The 13,974-nt window shown below is 41.2% G+C and overlaps 2 protein-coding genes across 4 annotated transcripts in view; one reads left to right on the forward strand and one right to left on the reverse strand.

Annotated features, from left to right (window-relative positions):
* Nucleotides 1–11,920, forward strand: LOC147150237 (KH homology domain-containing protein 4-like). The gene is made up of 14 exons (XM_086025099.1): nucleotides 1–179; nucleotides 3,281–3,542; nucleotides 3,621–3,740; nucleotides 3,848–3,924; nucleotides 6,166–6,218; nucleotides 6,328–6,518; nucleotides 6,753–6,961; nucleotides 7,868–7,928; nucleotides 8,172–8,229; nucleotides 8,414–8,649; nucleotides 9,645–9,749; nucleotides 10,003–10,085; nucleotides 10,166–10,281; nucleotides 11,036–11,920. The coding sequence occupies exons 1-14, from the start codon at nucleotides 151–153 to the stop codon at nucleotides 11,164–11,166; spliced, it is 1,731 nt and encodes a 576-aa protein (XP_085881225.1). The 5' UTR covers nucleotides 1–150; the 3' UTR covers nucleotides 11,167–11,920.
* The window catches only part of fsd2 (fibronectin type III and SPRY domain containing 2), a 9,664-nt gene continuing 7,446 nt past the window's right edge, over nucleotides 11,757–13,974 (reverse strand). For all 3 annotated transcript variants that reach the window (XM_086025098.1, XM_086025096.1, XM_086025097.1), the window contains 2 exons: nucleotides 13,643–13,819; nucleotides 11,757–12,212 (listed from right to left, as the gene is read on the reverse strand). In XM_086025098.1, coding sequence (XP_085881224.1) covers nucleotides 11,954–12,212; nucleotides 13,643–13,819 — 436 coding nt within the window. In that variant the 3' untranslated portion in view covers nucleotides 11,757–11,953. The remainder of the gene's footprint in view (nucleotides 12,213–13,642; nucleotides 13,820–13,974) is intronic.

Genomic DNA, 13,974 nt, shown 5'->3' on the forward strand with positions numbered 1-13,974 from the left:
TCCGCCAGCTCACATTCGCGACGCCGACGTTACAGGAAGTACGTCACAGCTAGTCGCCGGCAACTGAGCTCGTTGCGATGCCTGCAGTGGTCGTCGTGCATCATCGTTGTAAACTTTTTTAACGCTCATGCTGGTTCACGTAGTCTTGCTATGTCTTCAGAAATGGCCAGGCAAACGCCGTAAGTATCTTTTATCCTCTCCATGGCAAGGGAAATCAACCGAGTCAGTGAACTTACTGTTGTGTCATGGTTTAGACGCGTGGGCGAGCTAACTAGTGCTCGTGGCCTGTTAGCTTTTGAGGAAATCTCATGCTGCGTGATACAGCCATAATGTGGTATTACCTAAATTAATATTGATTTCATTGTAAAATTCAGATGCGTGAAATGTAAAACTGAGAATCATTATACATAGAGGTTCTACAACGTTTGGGCTTTAGGTAGCGGGGACTTCATGACTATTGTTTACCTTCTAGACTCAAAACTTTCTCGCAAAGTACACAATTAATTCGTCTCTTCAAGACTACACGCGGTTATTTTTTCCCCCTCAAAACAAGTACGAAATACTTTGAATGGCCTCAACGTCGTGAGGTCTAAGCGCCGAATGCATTTCTATGAATTAAGGTTCCCACGCACCCTGGAAAATTTGGAAAACCATTCACCAATTTTCCTCTCATGAAGAAAACATGGACCCTTGTGAGGATAAGCGGTATCGATAATGGATGGATGGATGGAGAAAACATGGATTTTTTTTTTAAGTAATCTGCCCAGGAAAATGATTTTCCCCCTGTGCTTCTCCCTGCCTTGTGGGTGAACGCAAACTTATTTTAAACAGACATGTACTGTATTGCTGGGTTTCCATCAACCTCAGAAATGTGCGAAATTGCGCAATAGCAAACATTCCACGAGGTTTCACGTGAATTACGAGATCTCGCGAGATGGGACGTTACAAGAGTTAGAAGCGAAACATTCTTCAATGGAAAACAAGTTGCAATAGTACTTTATCGAAATAATAGAAATTTATTTTATTTTCCGAAAAACTGTCATGGAAACCCATATTATGTCTGTTTTTAGTGTCTCAAATGGGCAACATTCATTGGGTTTCCATTACACTTTTTCCGAAAATAAAGTGATATTTTTACAATAATCGTAATTCTCGTGAAATATCACAATGTTGGTCCGGACCTTAGACTTTTGCAATATACTTTCATAAGGCCGCGTCTCAGAAACCTCCTTGTGTCAGCGTAAAAACTTTATTTGTGATATTTTAGTTTTTTTCAAAATGTCTGTGTTTCCATTCCTAGTTTGCTGCTGTGCATTTTGCGCATTTCTAAGGGTGATGGACCAAATAAATTGCATATTCCCTTAGTACACTTCTGCTGCCCACTCTTTCCATGTGAGTTTGTTGCTAGATTTAGATTTGGTTTTCAGACAAAGTAAAAATGTATTGTCCTTCTCCAAAGAAGCGCCTAAAGTAGAGACTTTAAAACTCGGTATTTTATTCTTGCTCCATTGTCCAACAGCAGAAACGGAAAATACATCAGTGAGAAAAACCTAATTCAGAATTCAGCTCTATTAAAATGCTTTGTATGAGCACAGAGAGCAGAGCTCTGACGTTTTATGCAGTTTTTAGCTAGTCTTGCGCCCCTGGGCTTGGTGTCATTTCATGTTACACACCTACCCCAGTGACACCTCTTCAGTTGTCCTTTTTTGTTTTTTGTTATATTAGTGTTAAGTGTCAAATGAAAGAACCTGAAGTTTGAGCCTCCCAGCTCAAACGTTTTTCGAAGTTAGGTCCTTTAAAGTTTGGGTGCCACGCCCACTTTTGTGATCCGGGAATTGCACACAAAATTTTGGCCTGCGGGAATTTGTTCGTTTTCTGCTCGCTGGCATTTTCTGGCTGGGTTTCATCACACGGCAGCTAAACTTCGTGAACCTATCATCATAATAATCATCATTATTATTATTAAATTGAATGAGCATTTCTTTGTTTCTTTCGCCCGCCTTTGCCAATGTTGCAAATGAAAGTGCAAGAGCGCGGTGTGCCTTCACCACCTCAGCTGGTTTGACGGCAGCTACCAGGAAGTCATTAATGAGAAGGAAGTAACAGAAATAGCCTCATGGCGTCTTAAATGAATGTTACCATCGTGTGGTTATGTGATCCCGAGAAGACCAGCGTGTGACCATCCTATTGCACGCCAATTAAACCATTTTGCATTTTGCCGCAATTAAAGACATGCTAAGACATCTTTGTTGTTCTCCATCACCCTCTGCTGTACTGGAGGGCATCATCAAGAATAATTATGAGCGAAACCGTGTGACTGATTTCTCGCCCAAAATTTTGATGAAGGTGCAAATCCAGCATTTTTATTTTAACCCCACTTTTGGTGGAGTATCACAATTCCTACATAAAAGTCGGCGTTCTGGGTTGTTGCAGCCTTACAGGTTGCCTTCATGTTGTTTATCTGTCCCACACACACGCGCATGGACAAACACTCCCGGATCAGAGTTCAGGGCATGTATAATAAAGCAACCAGAATGTCTTTCTTGGAATTATTGCCTTCCATTTCCTCTTTGAAAGATGCATTTGAACTGTAAGTGAAATAATCGAACTCAAGTAGTTGGAATTGTCTAGAGTTTTGCCAGATATAGAGAAAGCTGTCAATTATTGTAAACGGCATTGTTCAACAGCCGGAAATGTTTGTCAAGATATCTGTGTGGTATTGGGTTTGACCACCACATTTTAATGTTTCAATTAATCCATTTAATTATTGGAGTCTGTTTTACTGCCAGACACATGAATAGGCAGTTCATAGGCATCAAACTTTGAGAGTAATTTAGCTTATTTTGCATGTAAATGAGGCAATTTTAGGATCTACAAACAAAGTAAGAAATAAAAGACAATCGTAAAACAATATTAATGATGTTACAAATTCTGCTCTTGCATAATATATTATTCTGAAAACAGGATCAAAAGAATTTTTGCCTTGATATAACATTCTAAGTCTAGGTTAGATTGCTGATTTTTGCAGTGTGATGAATGACCTCTATGCGATTAGCTGTTATATATGATATATATATATATATATATATGTTTTTTTTGTTATCCTAACCCAGATAACAAGGTTTTTATTTACAAACTTAAATTGTCTCTATAAATCAGTTATTGACCAAAATTCTCTCGTGTGCTCTTTCTCTATAGATGTGTATGGCTCAACAATGAATGCAACCCTAGGTGTGTTTTTTTTTTTTTTTTTGTGCTAATGCATTTATCTTTGTTTCAGGTGTCTAACCAGCCGATGGGATCAACCAGCCCAATCCAATCAGGGGGGCAGTGGGAATATAGCCCATCGTATGTCAGGGGGTGTCGGCACATCTAGTTCAAGCGGTTCAATTCCTCTCACAGAGCAAAAAGAAAGCATGACCGGGGCAGAAAAAACACAACCTCAGGGAGGGGTTGAAATGGCCACCGCCATGGCTGCTAAAATAAATGCCATGTTGATGGCAAAAGGAAAACTTTTGACTCCCCCACCGTTATTGACAAAGGTTGGTACCTGTTTATCTAAAAAAAAACAAAAAAAACAATGCAAGTCTTGATACGTGGATTTATTTCTATCCATCCAGACGCCCCTAAGTGTGCCAGTGCTGCCCCCCACAGAAGAGCTGGTTGTAACGGAGGTTGACATCAATGACGTGCCTCTAAACTGCAGAGACCTTCTCACTAAAGGCAAAACCCAAGAAGAGGTATGTGAGCTGTGGTTGTGGAAGTTTAATGTTGGAAACATTCGACTTGAAAAGGCTTTAAGGAGAGTGTAACTTGTACTAATATATTTCTGGATTCACTATTTCAGATTCGACTGTGTAGTGGAGCAGTTGTATCAACCAGAGGACATTTCATGTCTGATGTTGAAAGGGAAAAAACTGGAGGGTATGTATTCAGATATACCTTTGTATTAAAAGCAGACTCTCAAAGGGATCCTATACTTGAAAATTGTAGTTAGAACCACTGCGATTCACTGGTGACTAGGGCTGCCACAAACAATTATTTTGCTAATCGACTGTACTACAAAGACCAGCATTCGTTGCGGTTGAGCAATGAGCATGTGCAGAGTGTCTCGATTGTGTTTGTTTGCCGGCAGTATCTTTGCCTTTTTCGCCCTCCTCTCCTCTTTGTCAATCAACTTCTCAGCATTAATGCCAAGTACAACATCTTGTGCTTTTTATTTTAATGTATTTTCATTTTTTTATACAACGTATCCTGACGTAAATTTCGACTTCGACAGTGAAATTGGACATAACGCTAAAATTCGTGTTACATCGCCAGTGTAGGAACGGAACTCGTTCGTAAAATGAAGACATCCTGTATTTCACTGTATTTCACTTTTCTTCGGCCCCACTTTTTTTTTTTTTTTTCATGAGTAATGTAGTGAAATCAGATGAGTAAAATTCCAAAGAAAAACTAAAATAAACACTTGTATTGTTTTTTAATGTTGTTTTTATTTATCCTTTATCTGGAATGTTTTGTTTTCCTTCACCAGTATGCATAATTTAAAAGTAAACAATCAAAATATGCTATGCACCTGAAAGGAGGGAAAAAAGATTAGGAGGAACATGTTTTTTAGTACTATAAATTAGTATATTGTAATGAGCAAGTTTGTGTTTTATTGTTGTCTGTTTCCCTTGGGGGCTTGTGGCAAATACGTCATGTTGTGTTACTTTGAGTGCTGCTATATCCGAGTTCATAAACGCAACACTGTGCGTGGTTGAGAGTGACTGGGAATAAGAGAGTTGAGCGAGTGTTGCTCCTGTTCGATGTCAACCACGTGTAGGGATGGGTACCGAGTCCTTCTAGAAAACTGCCCCCGGGGATGAATTTTTAAAAACTGCATTATCCATAAGGTCCAGCCTTAAAGGTCCTGGAGAAATACTCTACTAAATTTTCGATTGATTTAGGTAGGGCTGAAACCGGCCCTTGAGTAATTTAAGTACCTCCCTTCAAAAAAATGCTCTAGGCATTTTCCTGCCTCGAGTACCTGCTTATTACGTGCACACTGTCAGGAGGAAGAAGTCAAGCTAACCGCAGCAACAATTGTTCATGCTGTACATGACAGAAACGCCACCGTCATGGTAGGAAGGCCAACTTTAAAGTGACTGTGAGGCAGCACGTCCTCTCGCTCTTTGATGTCAACCGCAGGTATCCAAAAAACTGTTTTGGTTTTTAATTGTGGGTTTGCTGACTAATGCCTCCATAATTCACAGTAGACGCTACAATCTGTTAGCGTATCACAACAGGGCATCCCGCATGTGTTCCATCCGACGAACGTGGTATCTGTGTGTGCTAACTACAGCTAGCTTACAGACACGACTGTCCTAATGTCAGAAATGAAATTGGGCATCAGCCACAACATGCTTCCTTTTTAGATGCTCGTTTATCACCGCCATGCTGCTATGAAAGGGCGGTTTACATTGTATTGAGTAATTTAGTGAAATGCTAATGCTAACACGGCTGAGGCATGACACAGATTACCCACAATGCTTCTGTATACATCACGGATGACCCGGATTACCACGACTGGACGTGCACACAGCCAGCGGGAGACGGGACATTTTCGAGAAAAGAACACACTTGACTCAGAAAATGGCAAGAGAATCTGGTTGCAGTCACCATTCTCAACCGCTCCTCTCGAAAATGGCTGAATCACTTAAAGAAACATTTGTGTAAACAGACTTGACAATCCATACCATATTTCCTATGTATTTTATTGTAATTTGTTTTGTTTTCATGTGTTCAAATATAATTACAATGTGTTTTAAAAGTGTGTTTTCTAAATTCAAATGTGTTTAGTTTTACTTTTTTATTGTCTCTGTGGTGGATTTTCATTTATTGCAGGTTAGTCTAGAAAATATCCCCTAGTGATAAATGGGAACCAACCAAATTTGACATAGTAATGATGTCAACATAAGCATTATGCAAAACCAACATTGTTTTGATTTCTTGGTATGTTGTGCAATTTACAGTCAGGCCATTGTTTCTCTTTACAATGACTGCGTCATGCAGGAAGTAGAATCGTCCCCACAGACACCGCCGAGCACAAAATGCGTGCATGTTCATGTTAAATGAGCAGAACTTCCCTGTTGTCCATGACCTATCTAATTTGTCTCCTTTTAGACAAAGACCTTTGTATTTACATGTCCAGGCAAAGACACAGGAGCAGGTCAATAGTAAGTGACATCTACCCATCGACCCTTTACCATCATGCATTAATTTTAAAGAAATCTCACAAAGTTTGTAGCAACTGATGTGTCTACAGCAACTTTTCTGCCAACGTAGAAGCTGTCGCGAGAATAAAAGAGATCATCGCTGAGGATATGTTGAGAGCCTCTGCTGCTTCAGGAGGTCAACCAATGCCCATAATTCCCCCACTCACACTGTACCCTCAGCCTCCTCGGCCCGTCATCCCAACACCCAACAGCAGCTCAACGCCGAGTCAGGGACATCGGCCAGCAGCTCCTCATCCAGGGGTAGGCGGAATTGACCGATGCCTTTGTAGGTCAATTTGATCTTTTTAAGTATGGAGGTAAAGAAAGTGAGGCAAGTGAAGACCATGTTGCCTTCACCGATACCCACCTCCCAAATGAAATAGCAGAGAGAAGATCCTTGGTCTAAAGAAGAGAGCCACGGGTTACTGCATCTGCTGACATGTATTCTAGTACCAAATCAAAATCTGTGTTAAAATTGAAATATTTTCTTCATAGAACTTTGTTCACACAAAGATATTTGTGGGCCTGGAGCAGTCGGTGCCATCATTCAACGTAAATGAAAAGGTCGAAGGTCCCGGAGGAACATACTTGGGTCACATCCAGACAGAAACGGGTGCTCGAGTCTTCCTCAGGGGCAAAGGTTCCGGCTACATTGAACAGGCGTCCAAACGGGAGTCTTTTGAACCGCTTTACGTCTACATCAGGTAATCTTTTTTGCTCTTTATTAGGGATGGGCGAGTCCCAATACCATACCAGGTGCTGGTATCGAGCAAATGCCGGCCTTATTTTTAGGTATTGGTTACTCATGGAGGCTGCCGATACCAACCCTGATACGGAAATAAGAAAATTAAAATTCTGACATCAAGTCGTCCTTGGCAGTAGTTGGCAAATCATCTGCGTCAGAAAGAAAAGTCTTTGTTTGCAATTTTTTTGTCGTTGTTATGTATGTGATATATATCTTATATATAAAAAGTACTACAGGTATCAGTACTCAGCATTGGTGAGTGATCAAAGAGGGCAATCTCGTACTGGTATCGGTCTGAAAAAACGTGGTGTCGAACATCCCTACTTTGTGGTTGAAACAATAAGGGGATTTGTTTGAAAAAAAAAAAAGGTGTTCATACAACAGTAACAATTTCTTGTAGCCTTGAAAACGCAACTTTAATGTATATAACCTGATGAGAACAGAAAATAAATTGCTAACAAAGTAAAAGAATACAATATACTGAAATAATAGTCATATCGGCACATGTTGCTGCGCAAGCAACATGGTGCATTCAGGGTACTTTCACAGCATTCAAATCTTGCAGACACACCCCATGCTATTCAACACAATCGTTTTCCTTCCATTATAATGTTAAGATCGTGAGTAGCCAAAATCAAAATCACGATTAATTTTCGATCAATCGACCAGCCTTGGTTTGCAGTAGAGTTCACATTACAGTGGCACTTTAGAAAAATATCATTTGGATAGCTATTCTTTTTTGTAGGTCTAGTGAAGTTTGCAAAACTTTTATTGACAACACCCATTGCAATATAAAACAAACTGTTTGATACATGGTCCCTTTTAGGCCTGACGTCATGCTCTAACAATGGCATTTACATTACAGCCACCCCAACGCAGCTGGACTGGAGGCAGCCAAGCGACTCGCAGAGAGTCTGTTAGAAACTGTAAGTCGATCGCTTGTATGAAGCCGAATGAGAGTTGTACGGAGGTTTAAGAAGGTGAAGCTATCAAAGCATATAGTTATCACTGATACCCACCTCCAAGAGTAACAGCGGTAGTGTGAACCGCCTGATCTCGAGAGATAGGTCCTGAGTGCTCTGCACCTACCCACAATACATTTCAACTGCCAAGTCTGCTCTTGTCCAATGTTTTATTGTTCATTTGCTCTCGTTTTCCTCCACCTACAGGTGAGAGCCGAGCACGCTCGATTAAAGTCCTCGTACGCAACTACCACCTCGACTCAACGTGAGTTTCCTTTCACTCAACGGGGATGGCAATAGTGGACGTTAAACTTAGCTGCACTCTTGTCATGACACTTTGCACATCCTGTCTTTTAGTGAGTGGTCCAACCGTAGGTTGGTCACAGCCAGTTATTGATGTTTGTGACTGTCTGACGCCGTTAACACCACATTCTATACTTTCCTTTCAGCATACGCAGCTCATGGATTTCCACCTAATAGCAATTACTCTAGCCAGTCTTCCTGGTATAACTACCCAGCCAATGGGTATGCTGGAGGCTATTCAGCGTACCCAGCAGCCGGTGGTTATTGGAGTAATGCAAATGGTCCCCCAAGTCATTCTAACATGTCGACAACCCCTCCGTCTTCTCAGGCAATGGTTCAGTATCCGGTGTGCCCACGGCATCCAAATCCATATCTTGTGGAGGTAATCACAAGGATTCAAACTGTTGCAGTTGGTTGTGAGCTCTCTTTTTTGTGTGAACCTTGGTATTTTGAATACTTGCTATTGAGTCCACTTACATGTGCATAGAGCTGACACTTGCCTGTCATAAAGCCAGTCAACGAACGGTTCATTTAAAGCACCACTGAATTGCACTAGTAGTGCGTAAACCAGGGTCGCCAACCTTTTTCAAACTGAGAGCTACTTCTTGAGGGGTGCTGATTAGTGCTGGGCAATATATTGTATCATTATTGAGATATGAACATTCAACATCAAAATTTAGGCAATGTCAGTCACGTGACCGTGTGTTGACGCTTGTTTGCATGTAAAGATCAGTCCAAGCAACCACATTCCTCCTTTCAAGATTGGCATTGATGGACAGCTAAAGCCAGCCAATGCCGATCATCTTGCTGAGGGCGGGGGGAGCGAGGGACGCACACAGCCGCAGCGAGGCAGCACCACGCCGTGCGTGTGTGTCCGTTGATTTTGTTTGATATTTTTTCTTTGTTTGGCGGCCTCTGCTCGTGCGGCGCCTGCTTGTGACGTGAAGATTACGTTCTCGGCGCCGATTGGCTGTCGCCGACGAGGGATGGACCGGGACCACGTGCTCGATTAAATATGCAGGACGGAACGCGGTGGCGGTTAGGCGATGCCCTGTTCCAGTTTTAACAGTCGACAGACTTTGAATTACAATAAGTGCAGTGCGTACCGCTTCAAAAGTTAGATGTAGGCATGCATGCGTGCATCCTAATTCTAATTAAAGTTGCCAACTTCTTAAGTGGATTCGTGGCTTGAATTAATGTTGAGAAGTATTAAACCCCGTTTTACAGTGTACTTGTGTATATATATATGTGTGTATATGTATGTATGTATGTGTATATGTGTGTGTATATATATGTATGTATTATATATATGTATTTATTTTCTCCATATGAATGCTTTGCAAGAATCATGTAAATGGGTTGTGTTTTGTGTTCAAGGGCATTGGTAGCAGCGATACAGCGGGCTCTGAAGCTTCTTTACACACTCAGCCAGACGCAGGACGTTCAGATCAGCAGTTCCATGACGGCACTGAGGAAGAACAGGTTAGATGAAGAGGTCATGCCTGCACTCGCTCTGAATGTGATATGGTGCATGTTGCAGACTTAATGAGGACAACAGTTTAACGCACCATTCAAACCTCACTGTAGATCAAGGTTGAGGAAATGTTTGTGATCAAGGGGTCACATTTCATTTCTTTTTGTAAAATTAAAAACAAAATGCATGTAAAGTATTATTAAATACATGATTCTATGGACAAAATAAAGACCTTGATAAACATTTTGGGCTTTTGTTCAGCCTGCCAGTCGCTCTCAGGAGTCTCCTGCTCTTCAAGAGTCCACATTTCCTTCCTCTGTCATCCAAGACAAAACAGTAGAGAGGTTTGTCCTTTTTGAGTTCTCCATGTTCTTACCTAACGACCTCTTGGATCCTAATGAATATTTTTAATCCGACTCTTTAGGATCCTCATGCCCCCACCGCCGCCGCCCTTTGTCGCCCTCACCTCTGGCCCACTGAAGCGAACGAGCGTCATGTCGTCCCAAGATCCAGACAGGCCCAACAGCGCCGCATCTTCGGGTACGCACCCGTTTCTTTGCTCTGAGAGATGAAGCGCACCTCTTTATGGACCTTTTCACTTTGAAGTTGCACGTGCTCTCGGGGCAAAACCCTTAGCTTTCTCCAGTAACACCACCAGTAAACTCTTAAATGTCATTCGACCCAAGACAGCGCGATTGACAAAACGGGCTCAATGGCTTTAATGATCGTTTATGGCTGTCATCGAAACAATGTTGCATAAGTTGCTTTAAAGGGAGATGGTCGTAATTTTCATTTCAACAAGCTGATTTAAAAAATCTCTCATTAAAAAAAAAAAGTGTAAAAAAAAATTCAGTTAACGCTGTTCTCTCAATTTGGTTCAATGGCATGTAGGGTTTGTTTACCAGTGCTACCCAGGAGAACGTGTGACATCTTGATGAATCGGTCTGTTGAGAGATTGTCTGTTCAATGAAATGGCATCTCCATCCCCCCCCCGTGGAGGAATGGAGGAGGAGTGAAGACCTGTGAGATTCTCTCGATTGCTGGAAGCCACTAACATTGTCTTCTTCTATATGTCTTTTTGTCTTTCCCTTGTTCTCTCTCTTTCTCTCTCCACATGTCCGTGGACCTGCTTGCCATGGATGTCCTTACCTGGCTGACTGGGGATCAAACCAACTATAAACCACCGCTAACACGGGGCTCTTCAATGGGTTTCCTTTTGGCGGGGGGGGGGGGGGTTCTCTCCCTCTGTCTCCCTTTCTCCCTTCTGTTTGCCTCTTATGCTGTGCCCCAACAGGTCTTGCTGAAGATGTGTGCGTGAAGAAGCCCAAAGTGGTGATGGATGCATCGGGGCTGGTGCCCTACGGCGGAGACTCTTCTGACGAGGAAGAGGAGAGGACGCGTAGCAGTAAGAGCAGTAACTCATGACCCCTTCATTTGAATCCCCTCCACCAAAAAGAAAAATCCACTTTCACACTCTGACACACTGGTTTGAGATGTGTGTTTCTTCAGTTTCTATTTGAAAGTAAGACTCATGTTTTCAGTGCTTATTTATGCTGGTAATGTGAAGTAAAGAAATGGACAGTTTTACCCCGCGTAACAAGCTTGAAAACATGCGATTTTAACCTATTTGCAGAGTTTTGGGGGAATCTATTCTCTATTTGCTGAAGGCTCACATATTCGCTGTTTTTGTGATCAGGCCAAAGCTGCCATCTTGTGGTATCCATAGGCAATTAAAAATCTTTTTTTGGAGAGGGCTGTCAGTTACTTGTGGATTTTCAAATAGAGGAATGCTGAAGATCTCCACCGACTACTTCATGAACATAATTCAGCACAGTTATTTATTTTATTCAATATGACTTGTTGAAGCAATGGTCATGAAGAAGTTGAATACATTAAAACCTGAGTGCCAGAAAGTAAAATTTCATCCCCTGCTATCAATTTTAATAGTTTTGGGTGGATTTTTCCTCTTTTCTTTTTTTTTTATGTGCATATAGGTGTTAAAATGATGAGATATATTCAACATGACATTTTTATTGACCGCAAAGTAGACCCCTTTATTTGTTCTGAATTGAATACGGATCACTTAGAGATGGCATATCCATGTTAGAGCTTTTTCTCCTCTCAGAAAATGGATGTCTGTTCCCATGGAATACTATAATAAAAACAGCTAAAACTGACACTTATTTCATCTGACTCATTTATGTAAATGAGACTAAGGATGCCCTATGAATGCATATTTTGGAGCCGCTATGCCGTTGTGTACGGTCAGAGCTCCTGGGCTGTCCAGGCCAAAGCAAGGCTGGACATAATGCTGAAATTGACACCGGAAGGTATGCAGGTGTTGTTCCAGATCCACATTAAAGAAAGACAGAGTGTCCCGGTCATAGTCCAAAGCCAACCCTATTCGGACTGGGTTCACCGTGATCCTGAGGTCAGGGCTCTGACCGTTGTGCAGAAACTCATACTTGTGCCTGGAAAATACAGAAGATTATTTACAGTCTTAAACATCACTGTAATATGGTTGGTTCTCCACAGTTGAAAGTCATTTTGTCTGGTAAAAAAAAAATGCATACACCCACTGACACGTTTTCACAACCTGTACTGGCTGTACTTGCAACATCTGAGATACTATCCCAAATGTTACTTTTACTAACAGAATACTGCTTGGATGATGGGGGTTTAATAATTTTACAGTACTATTGCATCACAATGAAGTGTATTTTAGGTTTTGGTTATTCTAGAAACAAAATATATGAACATGCAGGGAACTACTACCACATTTACACAATATTGTTAGATTTAAACCTAGTAGACATTGTACGCTACTAATTTAGCGCTAGCTAACTAGTAGAATTCTATGTTGGTATTAGTTGCACACATTTGTCAACTGTTGGGTTGCTTTGCCTCGTGTACAGTACTTGATATGCTAAAGTTGTCCTGGTGAGGACAAAGCGTCCTACCATATTATGAAGGCTATCGAATAAATGCTCAAATGGCTTTTCATCTTGAAGAGGTATCAAAGCTGTTAGAGCACTTCAATATCCTTGAAATGGCATTTATTTGACAAAAAGGATGAAGCCATTTGAGCACTTACTGCACATCAAAGGTGTCAGTCGTTTGAGCAGTTGTTTGATATCACTGGGGAACACGATTTTTGTTGAGTTAGGTCTGACAGCTGTTTTTAAATTAATTTTTGGGTGCAGAATCCAAAACTGATTTCAGTTTTTCTCTCTATTGAGCTATAGGATCCCTGTTCCCTTAAAACAATAATCTACTTAAATAAAACACTAAGGTGGATTAGTTACAAACTTTATTTATTTTTTTAAAAAAGCATAAAATGAAATCAGATTTACAACGGTATGCCCATGGTTACAAAATTAAGAGAAAGGCCAGCATTGATCCTCTTAATTCCTCCTACGCTAGCTTTCCTTTGCAGATATTGATAGTTCTGACCTGTTGGGAGCCGCGCACACCAAACAAGCTGCCATGTAGCCACTACTGTACAGCTAATCAGTAGAATTTTGCTAGAGGCTAAGCTGTGGAGAGAATAAAAACCCTGCAGTTTTGGAATCAGCATGCAATTTTTGTTCGAAACAACATAAAAATCTAACTCACCAGATTTGTTTATTTATTTTCCAAATTGTTCCCCAGTGTACTCGGTATATCCATTTTAAGGTCGGAAGTGGCACTAGTAGTGGCGAAAACGTTACAAGTGTTCCACTGGTGTGTTCAGTCACTCTACTATTGCACTTTCCCGTAATCATCTTACTCGTGAATATACAATAGAGCATACCAAGGCGTGGAGCTAGATAAACAAATATGCAAACATTCCATAAGTCATTTTAGTTTTTGAACAGAACGTGGAGTGTGATAACATAACAGTGAGCTGGCGCTCCGGTACCTAGAAGTAGTGAGGATGTGTCTCATACACCAGGAGGTGTTGTTGCCTCCCAAGTAGGAATTTCTCTCAGTGTCCTCGTAGGCTACTCCAATCCTGTACTCTGTCCTATCGCCCACCTCCACTTCCCAGTAATGCCTAGTTCGCACTGGAATGAGATCCCCAAGGACTGCTACACACCTGATACACAAGTTAAGAATCTTTGCTGAAAAGGCGAGTAATACTCTGGTCGTGCTGATGGCGCACCACATTTTTTATTTCATTTTGCTAACCATTCCTACAATTTTCACATTTCTTCTACTCTCACATTTCTCCTCTAATTCAGGCCATTACAA

This window comes from Filicampus tigris, chromosome 3 (assembly GCF_054856515.1).
Source record: "Filicampus tigris isolate MCC_2025a chromosome 3, RoL_Ftig_1.0, whole genome shotgun sequence".
Lineage (NCBI taxonomy): Eukaryota > Metazoa > Chordata > Actinopteri > Syngnathiformes > Syngnathidae > Filicampus > Filicampus tigris.